The sequence below is a fragment of the Podarcis liolepis genome (genome assembly GCF_965112155.1).
Source record: "Podarcis liolepis genome assembly, chromosome: 5".
Classification (NCBI taxonomy): Eukaryota; Metazoa; Chordata; class Lepidosauria; order Squamata; family Lacertidae; genus Podarcis; species Podarcis liolepis.
The window spans coordinates 23958285-23976936 of record NC_139556.1 but is presented as its reverse complement, the minus strand read 5'-3'; the positions used below and the strand labels follow the sequence as shown (position 1 = coordinate 23976936).

Below are 18652 nucleotides of genomic sequence, written 5' to 3'. Positions count from 1 at the left end.
CTCGGTCCTTGCTCCTGCCAACCTAGCAGTTCAAAAGCATGTCGAAGTACAAGTAGATAAATAGGTACTGCTCTGGCGGGAAGGTAAACGGCATTTCCATGCACTGCTCTGGTTCGCCAGAAGTGGCTTAGCCATGCTGGCCACATGACCCGGAAGCTATACGCCGGCTCTCTTGGCCAATAAAGCAAGATGAGTGCCGCAACCCCAGAGTCGTCTGCGACTGGACCTAACGGTCAGGGGTCCCTTTACCTTTACCTTTATCCTATAGTTGATGCTTCCAATATTTGACAATATGGTGACAATTGCTGAAGTGTCACAGCATATAGTATTTGACTGGTGACCGCTCATAATGAGATGCTTACCAAACAATCAAGCCAGGTTTGACCCAAGACATTTTGCTCCTTGGGATGAAAGGAAAAAATCACACACACTCTGCGCAAAAGCCAACATGAGCAGCAATTGTATCTTTCTTAAACATTGGTGATGGGACAGATTTCTTCACCGCGTCCAAGGGCAGCAGGCTTAAGAAGTGCAGGGTCGGCCATTAAGCATGTACCTTTGGTCCTTCAACACTTCTGTCTCTCAGCCTCCATCACCTGAGGCAGCTGCCTCATTTTACCCACTGGCAGAGCCTACCTCTGCTTCAAGAGATGCCCACAAGTCTGGTGCATGTGCCTTTTAGCTTCTGAGATAAAATTTTACATTCAGCTTCACATTCACAAATTCTCAGCTGAAACTTTATGTTGAAAAATCTGAGTTGTGAAATTGGAAATTTCAGTGACTTTCTTTTTTTTAAAAAAAAAAGATATTTATTGAAAGTTTTTAAGATATAACAGAAAAAAGAAAAATAAACATACAAAATAAAAAAAACAGTTAAAAACACACATTAATTTTCAATAACATAACTTCCATACACTTATTTCCTCGGACCTCCTCATACCTCCCTTCTTTGTATTCCAGTTCGATTTGTTAGTTCAGCAAATCCTTACCATTAAACTTTTACCCATTTGTGAAACCTTTTTTTTTTTCATATCTCTTAAAGCATTACAGCTGGAAACCACTTAGTTTCTATCCAACGGAAATTTCAGTGACTTTCAAACAGCCATGCCTATGCATTTCAGCTCGGGTTTCCTGTTTTCAAAGGTGTACTTGCCTCTCGCACCTAGTGAAATAATATGCTTAGGGAGGGGACATTCCACTAGAGATAAAAGGGTCATTCCGCCCCTTCAGGGAACAATGGGGGAAATAGTTCTACATGAGAGAGTTGGAATATAATAGCAATTTCTATTCCATCACCAAATTGCAGTTTCTAGGATTCCTTGAGGAAAGCCATGACAGCTGATCTGGTATAAAATGAATATACACTTGGAGTGTAGATGTACTCTCAGAGCATAGACATAGAAATGTAGCACCCAAAATATGGAAACAAACACAGTGGCAGATCTCAACAAGTATTGTAAAACTATTAATGGTAGCCCTGGGCATTTCGAGAACATGTGATTTCCCACAGCGCCCTGAGCAAGTGCTCAAACTGTATTTGTGTGTGTGTCATGTTGCCTAAGGGCTGAACTAGCAGATACAACAGCAGGTACAGGTCTATGAACCCCAGTCACTGAACTGCTGCAAAACCTATTAGGAGAGGATATGATCTGCAGAGGAGAAAAAGTGAGGGGGCTTTTTCACCTTCTCCTGCCACCTCCCACCCACCTACAAGGCCAGACTCACCATTGGACAGCATGAGGCAGATGCCTCAGGCAGCAGATTTGGGGTGTCACGAGAGAGATGCAAATGGTTAGTTATTTAATCTGTTGTAATTGTATTTTTACAGCCAGGAGAAGTGTTTGTGGGATTTTTCTTTTTCCCCTCAGGTACCGAAATAACTTTGCTTGGGGTTATGCAACTTGACGCGATGGGAGGGCAGAGAGCCATTTTTGGCTTCCCCTCAGGCAGCAAAATGCATTGAGCCTGACCCAGTTTTATCTAATATTCCCATCCGGATCCATTAGCCACACTGCAGGGTAGAGAGCCTGAGGGAGAGTGTCCAGGGAGGAAAGCAGTGGGTGAAGGAGACTGAAATGCTACACCCGACACTTGCCACTTCTCATGAGCCAAGTTCCACCACACCACCATTTAGATGTTTGGTAACAATTACAGTCATAGATTTCGGTCTGCTGTGAAACTTCTAGTTCAGCCCTGATCTGTTTTCTGTCCCCCTTTCTTTTGAGTACAGAGACCCAGTCAAAACACCTTTTGGCATAAGTAATTGAGGAGAGTGAGTAAAATCAGGCAGCATTCAAAGGAGTGATTATGCAACAGTGTCTACTTTTCTGCTCCTAAATTTAGTTTTCATAGCAGCATATAATTACATTACATCCCTCTCTGTAAAAAGCAAAACAAAACAGTAAGAACTTAATCATTGTTGCTTGGCTTATATTGGAAGCCTTATAACTAGGAGAGCGTTTTAGATCTTTAATAACTCCTTGCTAATTCATCCTTTCAAATAAAGAAAGACAGAGAAAACAAATGAACAGCAATGGGGAAAGCACTACCTACCTCAGCCTTCACCAACCTTTGCAGTTTTAGACCACAGCTCCCATCCAGCCGTGCTACCAGGGCAGATGGGAGTTGTAGTCCAAAACATCTGGATGATTCTAGATGGGTGAAAGCTGACTTGCTTCATTAAAACATTGGCAAAACAGGGTGGGAGCAGCTTGGTCAGTCAAAGGCCTGGTTCATACATGCATATGGATGTCGTGACCTGGCAGGACAACAAAGAGGAAGAGGATCTGGGCCAGGGGTGTTGATATTTTCACCCCCTCCCATTGCGAGAATCTCCTGATCTGATGTTTTGAGAAAGGAGGGGATGAAAACTGCACTTCTCTTCTGCTCCTGACTGACTGCCTGACTCTGTATGTGGAGAGAGTCTTATCTATGTAGTGACTAGATGGCTGAGTGGAAGAGGTAACACTCATGCAAGCCAGTAGTTTGTTTAGTTTGTAGTAGCTATTAGATATAAAAGAAGTTATGTTTCACAGGTAGCTTCCACATTATTTATACTCTGCTGAGTCTGGTGCTCACAAGGCACAGTTGTGGGTCCAGTGCACTGGAACCTGCTTTCCAGGATTGGAAGGTCTCTGAAAGTGCTCCAGTTGCCTAGCCCAGTCGGGACAGTACCAGTTATTGAGCCCAGTCGCTGACATCGGTTGAAAGGTGTACTGACAAGGGGTGTAGCCCAGACAAGGACATACCAGGGCAAGCTGGGGAAGGATCATGAGGGGATTGGAAACCAGAGCAGCAGGACCCATGAACACAGCGGGCTTGATTTCTCTAACCTTCATGAATAGCAGCAGAAGGTATGGTAGATGCACGGGCACAAACAAAAGTACAGGCAGAAGTGCTGGTCCATCGGGGGGGGGGATCCAAGCACCCTTACCCCCCCCACAATACATTGAGAAGAACTATCTAAAAGTCACAATGTGTTGAGCTAGTTTTTGAGTTTCACAGAACTCTTCCTCAGGCTGGGTATAGGTAAAGGGCATGATACAAGCACCATCTAAAGATTCAGAAAGGAAAAGATCTCAAGCTTTGTCAAAGCATGCAGAGATAAAGAAGCAGTGACCCCTTTCCCTTTAAAAATCTAAAAAAAAACCCAGAGTGAATTGTTTCTCACACAAAAAAGACATGTTGGAGGTGGCGTGAGATGGTATGAAAGGTCTACATGTGATGCTTTATCTGTGAAGACCTATTGATACAGGTGATTTGTAGCATGTTACTGCCACCATGTGGTGAAAATGCAAGTGTGAACTAGCCCAGAAGTCATTGGGGGAAAGCTGGTTGTCCAGGCCATTAATGGTGACAACTCCCTGTCTCATTTTCCCTTCCCCAGTTTCCTTCCAAGATGGCAGTATGTCCCTTTCCATTTTTCTGGATAACAATTTTCTGTGAAACTTGGGGTAGGTGGGCAGTCCTATGCACCACTGCTCTAAGAAATAAGTTCGGGCACCATTTTGCAACATGACCCAGAACATGGTGTTGTGGTGCTGTTGCGCCATAATGAACACTTCCCACATTAAATGGGGGGCGCCCTTTGCGGGGTCGCACGAAGCCCCCTGGACCCTATGCAGCACCATTAGCACAGGCTTGGCTTTGCCTTCCCCAGGTAGGATACCTGGAGGTCTCCGCCTACCTCAGCCAGTTGCCCAATCCCGTCTAGGGAGGTGTTGCCAAGGTGATCAGGCCAGGTAGGGGGAGGGACTACCTGCCCACACAATAGGGGGAGGATCTTACCTGGGAATCGTCAGTTGGCTCCAGAGCTTCTCCCACCCTGCCCTCCCTCAGGTAAGTCTTCTTTTGCAGGTTAACCTCTTCTCCACAGGTACGCGGGCGCTGCTACGTCAAGGTCGCTGTTGAAGGGCTGGAAAAGAATTCTCCTGCATTGGCAGGTTTGCCTTTCCCGTAGCAAAACATCACAACTTTGGCGGTATCAGGCCTTGGGCAGAATCCTTTAGTCTATCTTCCCTAAAGGGGGGGCGTGCAGTGATGACCCACGCCCCCCTCCTCTTTGCGGCAGCGATACCAGGGTTCCCCGTTAAAGGGGTTGTTTGAGGGGAGGCTCTGGCCGTACGCCTAGAGGTTGTCATTGCTCTCCCCTGCGACGGCAGCATAATGGGGGCGGGCTCTCTCTGCTTGAGCATATGTTCTCCAGAGCCAGCCCATCCCACACACACACTGGATAACCCTGATGTTCCCCAGATCCCCGGTGGAGGACTGGGAGGAATAAACACCCAATGCCTTAGTCAATGTCTCCCCACATCTGAAACATAATAAAGTTGTGGCCAGTTTTAATCCCATAGCACGTTGTCTTGAGTCGTTATTCCACACGGGGTTTGGGGGACTCCGCCTGTCCACGCAAAGTGCAAGTGTGTACCGTGAGGAATGGGGATTCAGTTTTAGCCCCACACCTGATGTGACATCTTTTCCTTTCAGTAACACATGTAGCAAATAGTTGTGTGAGAAGAAAGCTCAACATGCCGCTACTGAAAGGAAAAGGCTTGGGGACGGGGTGAAGAATGCAGCCCCCCTCCTCAACTTAGATATGAGCAAGACATTAATAGGACTGTCATATGAAGGTATGGACACATGCCTCCTAAAATGCATTGCATTTGATGTGATAGGAGTCCATATAAAATTTCTACCAGAAGTGAACCACTTGCTCATGTGGCTCATCATCTGATGCCACAGTCATTGCTCAGTACCTGCATGTATAAACCAGCCCTCATAGGAGGGCTGCTTGTCTCTGAGCAGCTGTGGCAATGATCTTCACAACTGATTTTTGACAGTGTGTAATATTTTTATGGAGATTGTTTGCCTACCACGGCTTCGCAAAGCATCTTGAGTTTCCCATTGGTATTCACAACACTTGTCCAATGATGTATGGTACGGAAGATGAGTTTATCGCATGCACTTTACTCTGTCTTTACTCATAAACTCTGTATTTCATTCTGTTGCTTCTGCAGTCTTTTGCAAAGAGCAAATTGTTCTGTTTATACAGATTGCTTTGTACCTAACCCAGTCCTGTGTTGTCAATTCACCATAGTCAAGGGACTGTTATATTGCGTTCCCCCCCCCATATGTAAGTGGTGTGCCTCTTAACACCAACTATTACTTGTTTTATGAGTACTTAGTAACTTATACAACTATAACTTGTTTACGAGTACTTAGACTTCTTTATATTGTTTTCTTATAATCTTATAAACTGATCATATAGTTTTATTATGCCTGTTGGTGTTTACACTTTATTGTGCCTAGAAGCGCTTTCATTTGGGAAGGTTTTTCTAGGGCAAGGCATAGTGATGGATTATTTTGATCTGGGCAAAGTTTTGAAGGGCAGAGAAATCAGCAAACTAACATGTAGATTATTTTTTTCAAGAGCTAGTAATCATGGTAGTTTCATGTCATTATGATTAGCTTTCCAAGAATCATCAGGCTGGCATCTATTGGAAACAAAATACTACATTAGATAGACATTTGGTTATTGATGTCATTAGTGCAGGACCTTAGATGGATGTAAAGGCACCACTCAGAAGAATGCGCAGCTCCATGGGGTTTTTACATTAGCCACCTTTTTGAAAATATTTTTTCAAGCAATCACCCCTCCTGTTTTCTTTATATGGTGTTGTAATTAATAATTTCAAGAGTTTGAAGACTTGTCTGTCTGGCTTTCTGTTTTGAGATACAGATCAGTACAATTACCTACAAATCGATTTAGGACAATCCAAAAACCTCTCTAGTTCTTTGTAGCAGCTCCCATCTGATCTGGACAGGGCCCAATTTGGCCCAAATCAGCCTGATTCCATTTGGGATTTGGCCAAATCTGGTGGACAGCCCTAATAAACAGTAAGTCACATTATACCAGGTCAGATTATTTGTCCAAGTAACCTACTATTGTCTGTCTGACAGCAGCACCCAAGGCTTTCAAGCAGAGAGAGATCTCCCACCTCCAGCTGCCCACACCTTTTTCTAATCTGGAGATGCCAAAAATGGCCCTTGGGATTGTCTTCAGAAGAGATGATCAAGCAGATCTCCTTTAGCATAGAGTTAAACTGCTTCAGCATGGCCAGAGAGGCCATCTCCCACATAATGATAAACCATGTCTCCAACACTGTCTGAAAAACATTCTTTGAGTAACATAGTGAGTAGTGGCCTGGAAATTAGTTCTTCAATCAGCAGGTGGACAGCACCTCAGTGATGGGCTGCTCAGTCTGACTGAACAGCCCAGTCAGAACCAGCAGCTTTTAAGATCATATGGGATCCTTCTGTTTCCTTGTTTCATCTGAATTGTGTTGTACTGGTAGTAGCAGTACCACCTTCTGGCTATCTGCAGGGCCCTGCTGCCAAATGGTAGAGCTTTGAGTCAGTAGTTCGCCTGCAAGCCATCACAGTAGCACAAGGGGCAAAATGGCCAAACTCACTGCTAAAGTCCTCAGCTCAAGACTCTGGCCACCTTTCATTCATGGACACAAACAAGGCAGATCATCATAAATGCTAATCATTACTGGGTGTCAAAAGTCTGTAAGGGGCTTGAATTTTCCATTCCCACTGACCTGTACCCAGTGCTTTTTTCTTTAAAAAAATGTTTAGGGGTGCTCTCATTTTGACTCAAGAAAATCACCATTTTATAGTTCAACCATTTTATAATTCCAACTCCTACTTCATACATTAAACGCTCACTTCTGTCTGAGACTCAGGAAACACCATGACAGGAAACGAGGTCGCCATCAGGGGTGGCAACGGAACTGAAAATTTATTGTGCTATTCAACAGAACTGACGATTCACTGTGCTAGAGAAGAAACTTAATTTTTTTTAAAAAAAATGTTTCTTCTCCCATTAGAGTCACAAAATGTTTAGGGCTATGCGTACCCCTGCGTACCCCCAGAAAAAAAACACTGCCTGTACCTATTCCAGTATTTTGCAATGAAGGAGGTTTACTGAATTCAACAGTTACATCACTCCCTTATGCAATCATTTTTTCATGACTGAGTTCAGCTGATGTAGATTCCTACCTGACATATCAATTGCAAGAGAACAGTTCTGAAGGACATACAGCAGTGTGGTGTTTTTAATGGCCAAGCTCGAATCAGGCTGCTCCACTCCAAATGGCTCCCCTGTGCTAAGCCATGTATTAAGTTGAAGCCAAGGTGATACTGAGCCGAACATGAGCCACACAGAATTGAATCTGTAGCGACACTCTTAGATGCCTAGAAAACCTTGACAATCCCAGAGATGAGAATTTGACAAAATGGAATCAAAATTGCCATGAAGCCACACATTGTGGCTTTTTGTATGATAATTACTACGATGTTTCCCTTTCTCTTAATGACATCTAAAGAGGAAACAGGCAGTGCTGGAGATTAAGTAATTAAGACGTATTAGGAGCATTTGAAGTACAGGGTCATAAGGGAGAGGGAAGGGTGAGCGAAGAGGGAAGCTGTGGACTGCATGTCTGCTGGAGAGTTATAAAATATTCTCCTTGCTCACAGCTTGATAGCTGTTAAAGGGAGAGCTTCACAGACCGTGTGCTCTTTATTATCTCCAGTCTGGAAAACTGCAGCATCCATGGGTAAGTAAAACTCATGCTAAATTGAAAAAAGCAAATTCGTATTTCATATATGGGAGACATATATAGATCTAATGTAGGAACTGCAACAAATGATTGTTAAGTGTGTGCATGTATTTTGAAGAGAACCATTTCTTATACATATCCTCCTATTATATACAAGGACTGCCACATAGTAAATTGTTACTAGGTGATTAATCATCCATCTTTTAATTGCTTTAACTTTTAAAAGTTAGCTTTTACTGGATCTGCTTTGCAGTTTTCTTTTTGAGAAATTGAACAAAATGCAAGATACCTTTCAACAAAAATTGCTGGAAGGAAACGCAATCTGTAACATTTTCTTGTTCATTTCTATCTATAGTAGCACAGTGGAACCAAAATAGTTTCAAGCACGTATGTCCTTAACTTTCAGCCCCACCAATGAATCAATTAAAGCTGTAGCCGATTAATCTACTGATTAAAGTGTGCACCTGTACTTATCTCTGAAAAACTGTCACCTTCAAAAAGCAGAATGCCTGGTTAAACCCATTGCATTTTACAGAAAATTGCCTGCAAGTCCGGCAAATGTAATAGATTGTGCTATTTATAGAAGGCAAGCAACCTAGATGTTACATGCAGTATGTTGGGAAAATTAAACATAGGAAGCTGTTTTATACCAAGCCAAACTATTGGTTTGTCTAGCTCGGTTATTGTCTATACCATGGGTAGCAAACATGATGTCTCCCAGATGTTGTTGGACTACAAATTCCATCATCCTTCACCTTTGACCATGCTGGCTGTGGCTAATGGGATTTGGAGTCAGGCACCATGTTGGCTACACTGGAAACAGGTCTCCAGGATTTCAGACAGTGGGTTTCTCTTATACCTGCCTGGAGGTGCCAGGAATCAAATATGGAACCTTCTGCCACTGAGCTACAGCCTTTTATATCCATTTGGAGGAGGGTCACATCAATCACAAAGAAAAAGCTTAACTGATCTGTTGCAAGATATGTAAATACAGATGATCACAATATTCCAGACTTGGAAACCTAATGAAAGCCAACTCTAGAACACTAGATGCAAAACAGAGAGAGAGAAGAGAGCTTGCCCCAATACTCATTGTTTTGGCATGGAAAGAAACTTTGTTTTTTGTTCTGCCTTCAGCACTGTTTCATTTTCATAACAGAATTCTCTCCATCGCCAAGTCTTAAAATTGGCTCCTTATTTCAAATCCAACTGTGCCGCTGAAAAAGATATGTGAAAACATTCGTTTCCAGTAATTACAAGTTTCCCTCTGCTTTGTAAGTCAGTTATGGTAGAAAGAAACAGAGAATTGTAGTGTTGGAAGCCATCCTGAGGGTCATCTAGGCCCCTGTGATGAAGGAATATCCCCTGGACACTGGACGCCAGCCTTGGTTGCCAACCCCAGTTACACGTGGGTATATATTGTACATTTCCTGCGTGTAGGAGTTTTCAATATGTTGGGTATGTAAGAGGGGTTTGTGTATGTTTGGGGTTGGTGGCCAGGAATAGATGTGGCCCTTGGGGGTGAGGAAGATTACCTAACCTTGACTTAAAATATCCTGTGAAGGATTGAGCTCAATACTTCACAAGGCTTTCTTCTGAAGAATCTCCAAGCTGATGTCCTACATTGTGCATATTTTCAAGCTACTATTTTTGCACATCCCAGAATGCTTCATCCACTTCTATCAGATGAGAGGTGTGATGCTATACAGCTGAATGACAGATCGGTATGGCATGTAGTGGAGATGCAGAGAGCCAATATGGTGCAGTGGTTCAAGGGCTGAACTTAAATCTGACATTGCAGGCTTCAAATCCACAGACAGTAATGAAGTTCATTGGCTGCACTATTTCCCAGCTTAGAGTACCTCATATGGTTGTTGTGAAGATCCAGGCCTTAACTATCAATGAGCAGTAATAAAATAAACTCCACAGATGCGCTAATAATAGCTATTGATTCCTGTTAAGAAAGATCTGAAAGAGTTGAAAAGGATGCAATTTTCATATGAAGCTGGCCTTGCACTGCTTAATGATACTGTATTTGTAAGAACTGCTTAAACGGGATTCCCTTTCACAAGGGTCACTGCAAAGTCATTATGGCTATAGAAATATATTTTTACCCTCATTATACCAGATACGAGAGTCTTTTTCCCCTTATTCCTCTGTCTGCCTATCTACAGCCTTCTGCTTTCACAGTACTGCAAACTACTTCAAAGTCTCATAGGCGACATCTTCTCATTATATTCTCCCTGTTCAGTCATAGTTTTAAAGGAGGGTCGGCAGTGTGATCATCCTAGGAGAATCCACATTCCAGTTGTCTCTCACGAGCTGTTTGGTTTGCATTGCTCTGAAGACCTGACTATTGAAAGGCATTCCTTGGCTCCAACGCTTTCCCCAGTGCTTCTCTTAATCCTAATTTTAGGTTAATGGTCATCCTCCTTTACCCTCTCTCTTGCCTCCAAGTGGATACGTACTGGACCAAAACCCACCTGTGCTAGTCTGAAAGCATTACTTTTGCATTCTACAAGATGCATATGATTGCCCTTCTCTTCAACCAGGCACACATTGATTCTTTTTCATGATAGTTTCAATGTGGTGCCTGAATAATAATTTTATTATTTGTACCTCTGCCCATCTGACTGGGTAGCCTCCCCTCTATAGCATCTGAAAGCACTCAACACATGTATGGACCTTCAAGTTGCGTTGAAAGCACTCAACACATGGACCTTCAAGTTGAGAACTCTGATATATGAAATAAAATGAAATACTTTATTGTCACTTGTACAACTTGTATACAGTGAGCTCTCTTAGTCTTAACCCCCCTCGTTTACTGACGCACACCCACCAAAACCAAAAGTCAGTTGACCTGTTGTTATCTTTTCATTCAGCAGCCTAACAGCCCACGGATAGAAGCTGTTCTTTACCCTGTTGCTGCGACTAATCATGCTTCTATATCTTCTGCCTGAGGGCAGGAGATCACACCGGCCAGGGTGTGAATCATCCCTTGGAATTTTCCTCACTCTCCTGAGGCAACGTTTTTCTGCAATGTCATCCAGTGGATTCACGGGACAGCCCATATCTTGTGCAGTATTCACCACCCTCTGTAGACACTTCCTATCAGTTGATGTCAAATCAGCATACCACACCGTGATGCAGTATGAAAGGACACTTTCTATTGTGGACCGGTAGAAGGAGATCATAAAATGTTGATTGACATCCTTCTTCCACAATACTCTGAGGAGATGGAGTCTCTGTTGGGCTCTGTGAACAAGAAGCATATATTGTTTGAAGTTAACCCATGGGTGCTCAGCAAATGAGGGTATTCTTAACTTGAGCTTCCTGTTTTGAAGATGCATTTATATAGCATTGGCTTGAAATGAAAGATTAAACCCTACATCTCATGTAGGAGACAAATAATTTCCTATTTTATTATTGGAAATCCTACTTCCAATTTCCTACTCATAAATGTGAGCTCTGAGGGAGAAAAGTTTAAAATCTTTACATTTGGAGATATCCTCCATCAATCACCCTTCCCACCAACAATTATTATTTTCTCTCCTGTATTTTGGTTTTAAATCATAACAAGATGATCTTACATCTGGCCAACGTCTTTCAAGGACTTCGAAAGTCATTGTGCATATGGTGTTATTCCACTGAACCAATCACTAGGGAAATAACAACACCTGGAATTTTTTTTCTTAAGCAAACTGTGTATAAACTGAATGATTAACCAAAGTTTCTTGCTATTTGTAAAACTACAACATTTGAATGAAGAGGATGGTTGTCATTTATTTTCATAAAGAAGAAATGGTATCTGAACCAGGTTTGGATCACAGAAGGAGCAAAAATTATGCATGTTTGCTATATTTGTATAAAGTTATCATTTGCAGAGAATACGAATTTAGTTTAGCAGAAAATTTAGACTTTTTTTAAAAAATGCTCAACATATGTGTATATATTCATATATTCCATACATCTTTACATTATTTTGTTTATGGTGAATTAGATGTTTCTGGGAAGGAGAGCAAACATATGAGTAAAATTTGTGAGTGGTCTTTAAATGAACCCCCCCCCCAAAAAAAAAACAACCTACACAAAGTAACCTCCCATGCTTTAATATATGCATGACATCATAAACAAACAATCATCATTTATTTTTACCTTCTGAACAGAGTCCCTGAATCTACACCTGGAGCATCTCAGATTTGATGGAGTGGACTCCGAAGGTGAAGAACAGATTTTCAAAAGTCTAGATGGAGTTCTTCAAGCTCTGGCTGAAGATAGTTAAGTATAATTGAAATATGTTTTATGCTGATTGAGCCCAACCCTTAGTGCCCCTCAAATCGGGGAGGCAACACAGTAATATTTAATGACAATGTTATTAATATAAGCTTTTTCTTTTCAAATCTGTTTGTCCACACAATCCCCTTTGGTTCTTTTCCATTAAGGCACTAACATAAAGTGTACTATATTCAAATTTATCATTTGACTCTTCTAATGTAGGTTTCGAAAACATGTATAATTAAAAAACCTATGAGCTCACACCATTCATAGATGGCGGATGGGTGAGTGGGAGCAACTACTGTTCCTGAAGGCCAACTAGATATTGCTGGGGTTCCCTGAGCTGCCCTGTGATTTGATGTCCGCAGCACGCTGCCAAGTTTAGGATAATCATTGGCATTTCTGCTCCATACTGTCTCTTCTCTGCCAGTGTTCTCTCTCATTTCTCCCCATCTCATATTCTGTTGCATCTGTGCCTTGCAGCTACCATTCTCCCCCACCCGCTATTTGCCCCCTGAGACACATGCTGAAAGCTGAAGTCCTGCAGTATCAGATGTGTCAGACAATGCCTGCCTCTGTTTGCTACTGTTGGCTGCACCTGCTTCCATGTGCACTGTTGTCTGCCTCCTTCCAATTTTCCCTCTGTTGGGCACATGCTGAAAATTTGAGCTCTTCCATCATATATGGGTTTCAGGCCAGGGCCTGCTATTCTTCTGGCCACCATCATCTCTATCAAACTATGCCAAGCTCTGACTCTGCAAGTTGTCTTGCTATTGTATCTGGGCTGCTGCCAGCATTCATCCGCTCACCCCCATTCCTGTACCAATCTTTAAGTTGTTGTGCCAAGCCGCTCTGGGGTGTATCCTTTATGTAGAAGTCATGGAATAATAACCTTGGATGCCTACCTGCCAGCTCCCCATGCCTGCTGCTTCTCTTATTGAATAAGAGAGATCCTGGTGGCCACTGTGCCCACATATGGCTGCTATCCACCACAATGAAGAGAAATAAAGGCTGTGCCCATGGGTTCCTGCTTGCCTCGGTGAGAGAGGTGCCCAAATGTGGTTGCCTGCTTGAGACAATGAGAGAGAGACTGGTCATTGTGACATTGAGCTGATGTCACCTACCTGCAGGAGAGGAACTGGCCATTGTGACATTGTGGTGACTGTTATCTGCATCACTTTTCTGCCTGCCAGGCATTTCTCTGAGTGGGAGTCGCTAAAGAGCTAGCAGTCCTCACTGGAGGATGAGAAAGCATTAGAAAACCAACTTAAGAAAAGTTGCAACTGTTACCACTGAGAGCAATGGGAAACTAAAATTAAATTAAAAATAAAAATATTACCATTTTTATATTCCTAGAACAATCTTCTCTAACCTGACCTCCCCCTTCCAGATGCATTGGACTCCAACTCTCATCAGCCCCAGGCATCATGGCCAATGGTCAGGGATGATGGGCATTGTAGTCCAACAATACCTGGAAGGTACCAGATGGGGAAAGGCCTTGAACATCTTATCCAGAACCTTTTCTGAAATGCAGAAATTATGCAGGCAAACAGGTATGAGGAAAATCTCCTGAAAGTAAAAAGTTTGAAAAGCACTGGCTTGTAGAAGTGTTGGGCCTTAGCTCAGTTACTTAACTCAGGAAGAAAAAGAGGCGATACAGAGGCTCTCAACTCTACTTTCAGCACACATTAGCCTCAAATAAAGCCCTTAATCATGTCAACTAATCTGAAAGACACAATAACTGAGAATTTCAACTATCTTTTGGTATTTTGTATTTGTTCCCCGGAAAATGGAAAAGGTACTATTGTATTGTATTGAATACTTCTTGGTAGTTAGGGAGGCTTAGCTGAGGCAGTTCAATTACTTATTGTTAACTGCTTCTTAACTTATGCTTCACTGAGGTGGCAGCAGCTTATTTTACTTGTCAGCCTTTGCTAAGCAGCTGTCACCTGCTCATCAGAGGAGGGAAGTGTTTTGTGTGGTTGCCATAACGACATAACCTGGACTTAAGGGTGACAAAGTGTGTGCAGCACGAGAGCTTTGACAACTTTCATGTCAGAAAGTGCCACTCATAGCAGGCCGCAGTGTTAGCTGTACCGCTACCATTGCAAATGTGGTGGACACACCATTCCTTCTTGCAGTGGAGCCAAAGCAGGGGAACAATGTCTCTTCCTAATGTCTAAAAATTCCTGAATGTTTTCCTGCCCCTCCTGTGGTTGGCACATGTTGATGATGTCATTCGTATGCACCCGTACTACCAGCTGGAGGCTTCTGGCAGTGCTGAATTTCGGGCATTTAGGACAGTTCAAAGTTAGTACAAAGTGGTGACATCATCACTCTAGATCAGGCTTCCTCAATCTCGGCCCTCCAGATGTTTTGAGACTACAACTCCCATCATCCCTGACCACTGGTCCTGCTAGCTAGGGATCATGGGAGTTGTAGGCCAAAAGCATCTGGAGGGCCGAGGTTGAGGAAGCCTGCTCCAGGTTATGTTATGCTTATGGCCTCAGGTTCAAAACCTTACCTAAATCCAGTGCCCAACAGTGGCCAGAAATGAACTATGATGTAATGGTTGAAGAATATACTATTAGAATACTATAAGGTATTTCTAATGTATTCATACAAATAGCACCTGCATCAGAATATTACCACGAGGAGTGTTCTGTGTTCCAGCCAGCCAGGTGTGCCTCCTTAAAGGATACTCCATTCCATTCCACCTCCCCTTGGTTTTCCATTCATCACACACAGAGCTGTCAACTTTTCCCTTTTCTTGTGAGGAATCCTATTCGGAATAAGGGAATGTCCCTTAAAAAAAGGGAAAAGTTGACAGCTATGGTCACACACCCCACCTCAACAACAGACAGACACTCAGGGTGCTTCTGGAATGTTTTGCAGGAGACTCAAAAGCATACCAGCAAATTAAGATTTCCCAATTAAAGTGGATTTGGTGCCCTTTTTTCAACAAACTTGCTTTCCCCCCCTCCCCCCCCAAAAAATCATGCAAAGTGACGGGAAAATACACTGAAAAGTATGTGGCAATAACTGCTTGACATTATCTTGCATTAACCACCCAGTAAATGAATCAAAATGAATACTCACTACATAGCTAGCATTGTATAACCTATTACAGTGGTACCTTGGGTTACAAACGCTTCAGGTTACAGATGCTTCAGGTTACAGACTCCGCTAACCCAGAAATAGTGCTTCAGGTTAAGAACTTTGCTTCAGAATGAGAACAGAAATCGTGCTCCGGCTGGCGCGGCGGCAGCAGGAGGTCCCATTAGCTAAAGTGGTGCTTCAGGTTAAGAACAGTTTCAGGTTAAGAACAGACCTCCGGAAGGAATTAAGTACTTAACCCAAGGTACCACTGTATTATGGTTTTAGATATGCTGAAAGCCACACAGAGTGGCTAGGGAAACCCAGCAAAATGGGCAGGGTATAAATAATAAAATTATTATTATTTATTATTCTCCCCTCAATTTTTGTGTGAATTGAGCATTCAATCTAATAAACAGGTTGTCTGAAATGACCACAACATTCTGTGGCCACTGATCATACTCAGTCCTCCTTGGGCTGCTTGGGGGAGGGGTTTGCCAAATATTATTTATATGTCTGCAAACCTTGGGGTTCCCCCACCAAGGCTGCTGTTGTCAACCTTTTCTTTTGCAGCCCCACTTTGACTACAAGCCTAAGCAGCTGAGTTCACTATTAGAAGGGCTGAGACACGTATGTCACAGTGTTTTGGTTTTAGCTGAACACCACCAGCTAAAACCATCTCAATTTACAGTTCCTTTTGAGGCACAGAGCTGCAGTGAAATGGAAAGAAAAGACAACCAGTATCCATCATGTTGATGGCCTCGCTCAATCATGATGTGATGGTTACAGAGCAGTTACCACTTTAGGTGGCATTTCTGGGGATGGATTTTTCTGTGGGATACAGTGGCTGCTGTTGCCACCCAGTTCATCAACTAAGTACATACATGCTTAACTTACATATAATCTGATTGAGTCCTCATTTCTAGCTGAGCAAGCTCATATCTGGTAGAAGCTGTTTACTGCTTCACCAGCTGAAACTGATTGAAGGAAGCAGACGATGAGAGTAGCCCTAAGAGACAAAGGAGAGGGGAGTTTTGCTTTGTTTTTAAGGGAAAACAAGACAAGCCTTCCCTTCTAAGTCAGCCTATCCAGGTGAGCGTCCAAATTCTCTGGGGATTTCTACTATAACTGAATGCCAATTAGATTTGATGACGCAGCAGGAACCAAGTCCTAATTGGGTATATTACAAACTCTTGCTGCTAACAGCATACACTCCAGCTGTCCCTGTTTACCAAGGACAAACCCTATTTTCTTGTCCATGGTGAATCACTGTCCCTATTCTGAGGTTTAAAAATGCCTTTAAAATATTCTGCTATGGTGGGTTGCTGTTCTTTAAGTTTGCATCCCTTGATGGAGGAATATATTGTCTCTAGTACTTGTGCATGTAAATATACACACATGAACGAATGTTGTGCACTACTTGTCATTTGACATGTTTCAGCAACAGAGCTGCAGTTGGGATGATTGATAACCTATTACAGAAAAATTATAGAGCTTTTCAGATGATGATGGGGAGAAAGTAGAATTTCAACAGCTGGCTCCCTGATGGTCATGCATTAATATGAAGATTCCTAACCCAAATTTATTCATTTGAAGGTCTGGATACAGCCAACACATATACAACTGCATTGTTACCAAGATGTTTGCTTCAGCTGGAGCTATGTGGAATTTGGTAACCAGGGAAAGTCCCTGTGGGGTTAACCAGCATGAATTTCTACACATCTGCAAACAGCAAGTTGTGATTGCCTAATTGATCCCCTGGAACCCAGTAGTATATCGAATGCAAGCAACATGCCCCTGCGACTTGACTTTAGCCCTGTGTCATGAAACTAAATTGGCATGACTGAATGAAATTTATTATGGTCCCAGACCAGATTGGCATGGCTCAAAAACTCACCATCCATATGTTTGATATATGATACTCATGACCAAAGCAGGTTTTTTTGTGGAAAGGTCCTTTCAGATTCAGACTTAGATTGTATGATAGGTGTTTCCTATAACTGGGTGTACATTTTCCTCAATTTCTTCTGCTTCTTGGAACCATTCCAGAAGGCTGTTCTCCACTGCTCTTTTTCAGGAGCTGGCTTCTCTAGATTCCTTCTTTGAGCCATGTTTGTTATTTTCTTCAGGATAAGTCAGAAATTTATGTGGAGAGGCACAGAGATGATTTTTCAATGGTTAAACTAAGAGGGCTTGTTGCTGTTGTTTAGTCGTTTAGTCGTGTCCGACTCTTCATGACCCCATGGACCAGAGCACGCCAGGCACTCCTGTCTTCCACTGCCTCCCGCAGTTTGGTCAAACTCATGCAGGTAGCTTTGAGAACACTGTCCAACCATCTCGTCCTCTGTCGTCCCCTTCTCCTTGTTCCCTCAATCATTCCCAACATCAGGGTCTTTTCCAGGGAGTCTTCTCTTCTCATGAGGTGGCCAAAATATTGGAGCCTCAGCTTCATGATCTGTCCTTCCAGTGAGTACTCAGGGCTGTCTTCTTTAAGAATGGATAGGTTTGATCTTCTTGCAGTCCATGGGACTCTCAAGAGTCTCCTCCAGCACCATAATTCAAAAGCGTCAATTCTTCGGTGATCAGCCTTCTTTATGGTCCAGCTCTCACTTCCATACATCACAACTGGGAAAACCATAGCTTGAACTATACGGACCTTTGTTGGCAAGGTGATGTCTCTGCTTTTTAAGATGCTGTCTAGGTTTCTCCAAGAGCTCTTGGAAAAACCCAAAATAAAAGGCAACTAATTACAGGAAGGCATATTTGACTAGGCTGCCCAAGGTCCTGGAGGACCATTTGGTCCATAGGTAAGAAGAGACCACTGACAGTTGTCTCCATCCGTATGCAGGGACTCTGCCAGAACCAATAATGTGGCACCTAATGTATTTGTGACAGTACTTCTCTAGGTTACAGAATTACTTTGCTGTCACCAATTCCTTAAAGCAGTGGTGGCCAAACTTGGCCCTCCAGCTGTTTTGGGACTACAGTTTCCATCATCCCTGGCCGCTGATCCTGTTAGCTAAGGATGATGGGAGTTGTAGTCCAAAAACAGCCGGAGGGCCACTGCCTTAAAGCTTCACAATTGCCTAGTAACTCCTGTCTCCCTCTGTTGATCTACAACTGTCTCCCCCTTACAGTTAACTGTCCAACTGACAGGA

General features: G+C 42.9%; 1 protein-coding gene and 1 long non-coding RNA gene across 4 annotated transcripts in view; one reads left to right on the top strand and one right to left on the bottom strand.

The window, feature by feature from the left end:
• The first annotated feature begins 7991 nt into the window (after window positions 1-7991).
• Window positions 7992-18652, top strand: part of LOC310706531 (rap1 GTPase-GDP dissociation stimulator 1-like) — a 35825-nt gene continuing 25164 nt past the window's right edge. The window contains exons 1-2 of the mRNA XM_083502665.1: window positions 7992-8120; window positions 12290-12400. Of these exons, the coding sequence (XP_083358791.1) occupies window positions 8117-8120; window positions 12290-12400 (115 nt within the window). The 5' untranslated portion in view covers window positions 7992-8116. The remainder of the gene's footprint in view (window positions 8121-12289; window positions 12401-18652) is intronic.
• LOC310706658 lies at window positions 9216-17831 on the bottom strand. 3 transcript variants are annotated; one of them, XR_014526018.1, is made up of 5 exons: window positions 17392-17831; window positions 16392-16503; window positions 13304-13464; window positions 12279-12391; window positions 9216-9340 (listed from the first exon to the last, which is right to left on the bottom strand). It is a non-coding gene; the product is annotated as an uncharacterized lncRNA (long non-coding RNA). The 3 variants fall into 3 exon arrangements; XR_014526019.1 differs by lacking the exons at window positions 16392-16503; window positions 17392-17831 and adding an exon at window positions 13870-15786; XR_014526020.1 differs by lacking the exons at window positions 16392-16503; window positions 17392-17831 and having other exon boundaries at window positions 13304-13697.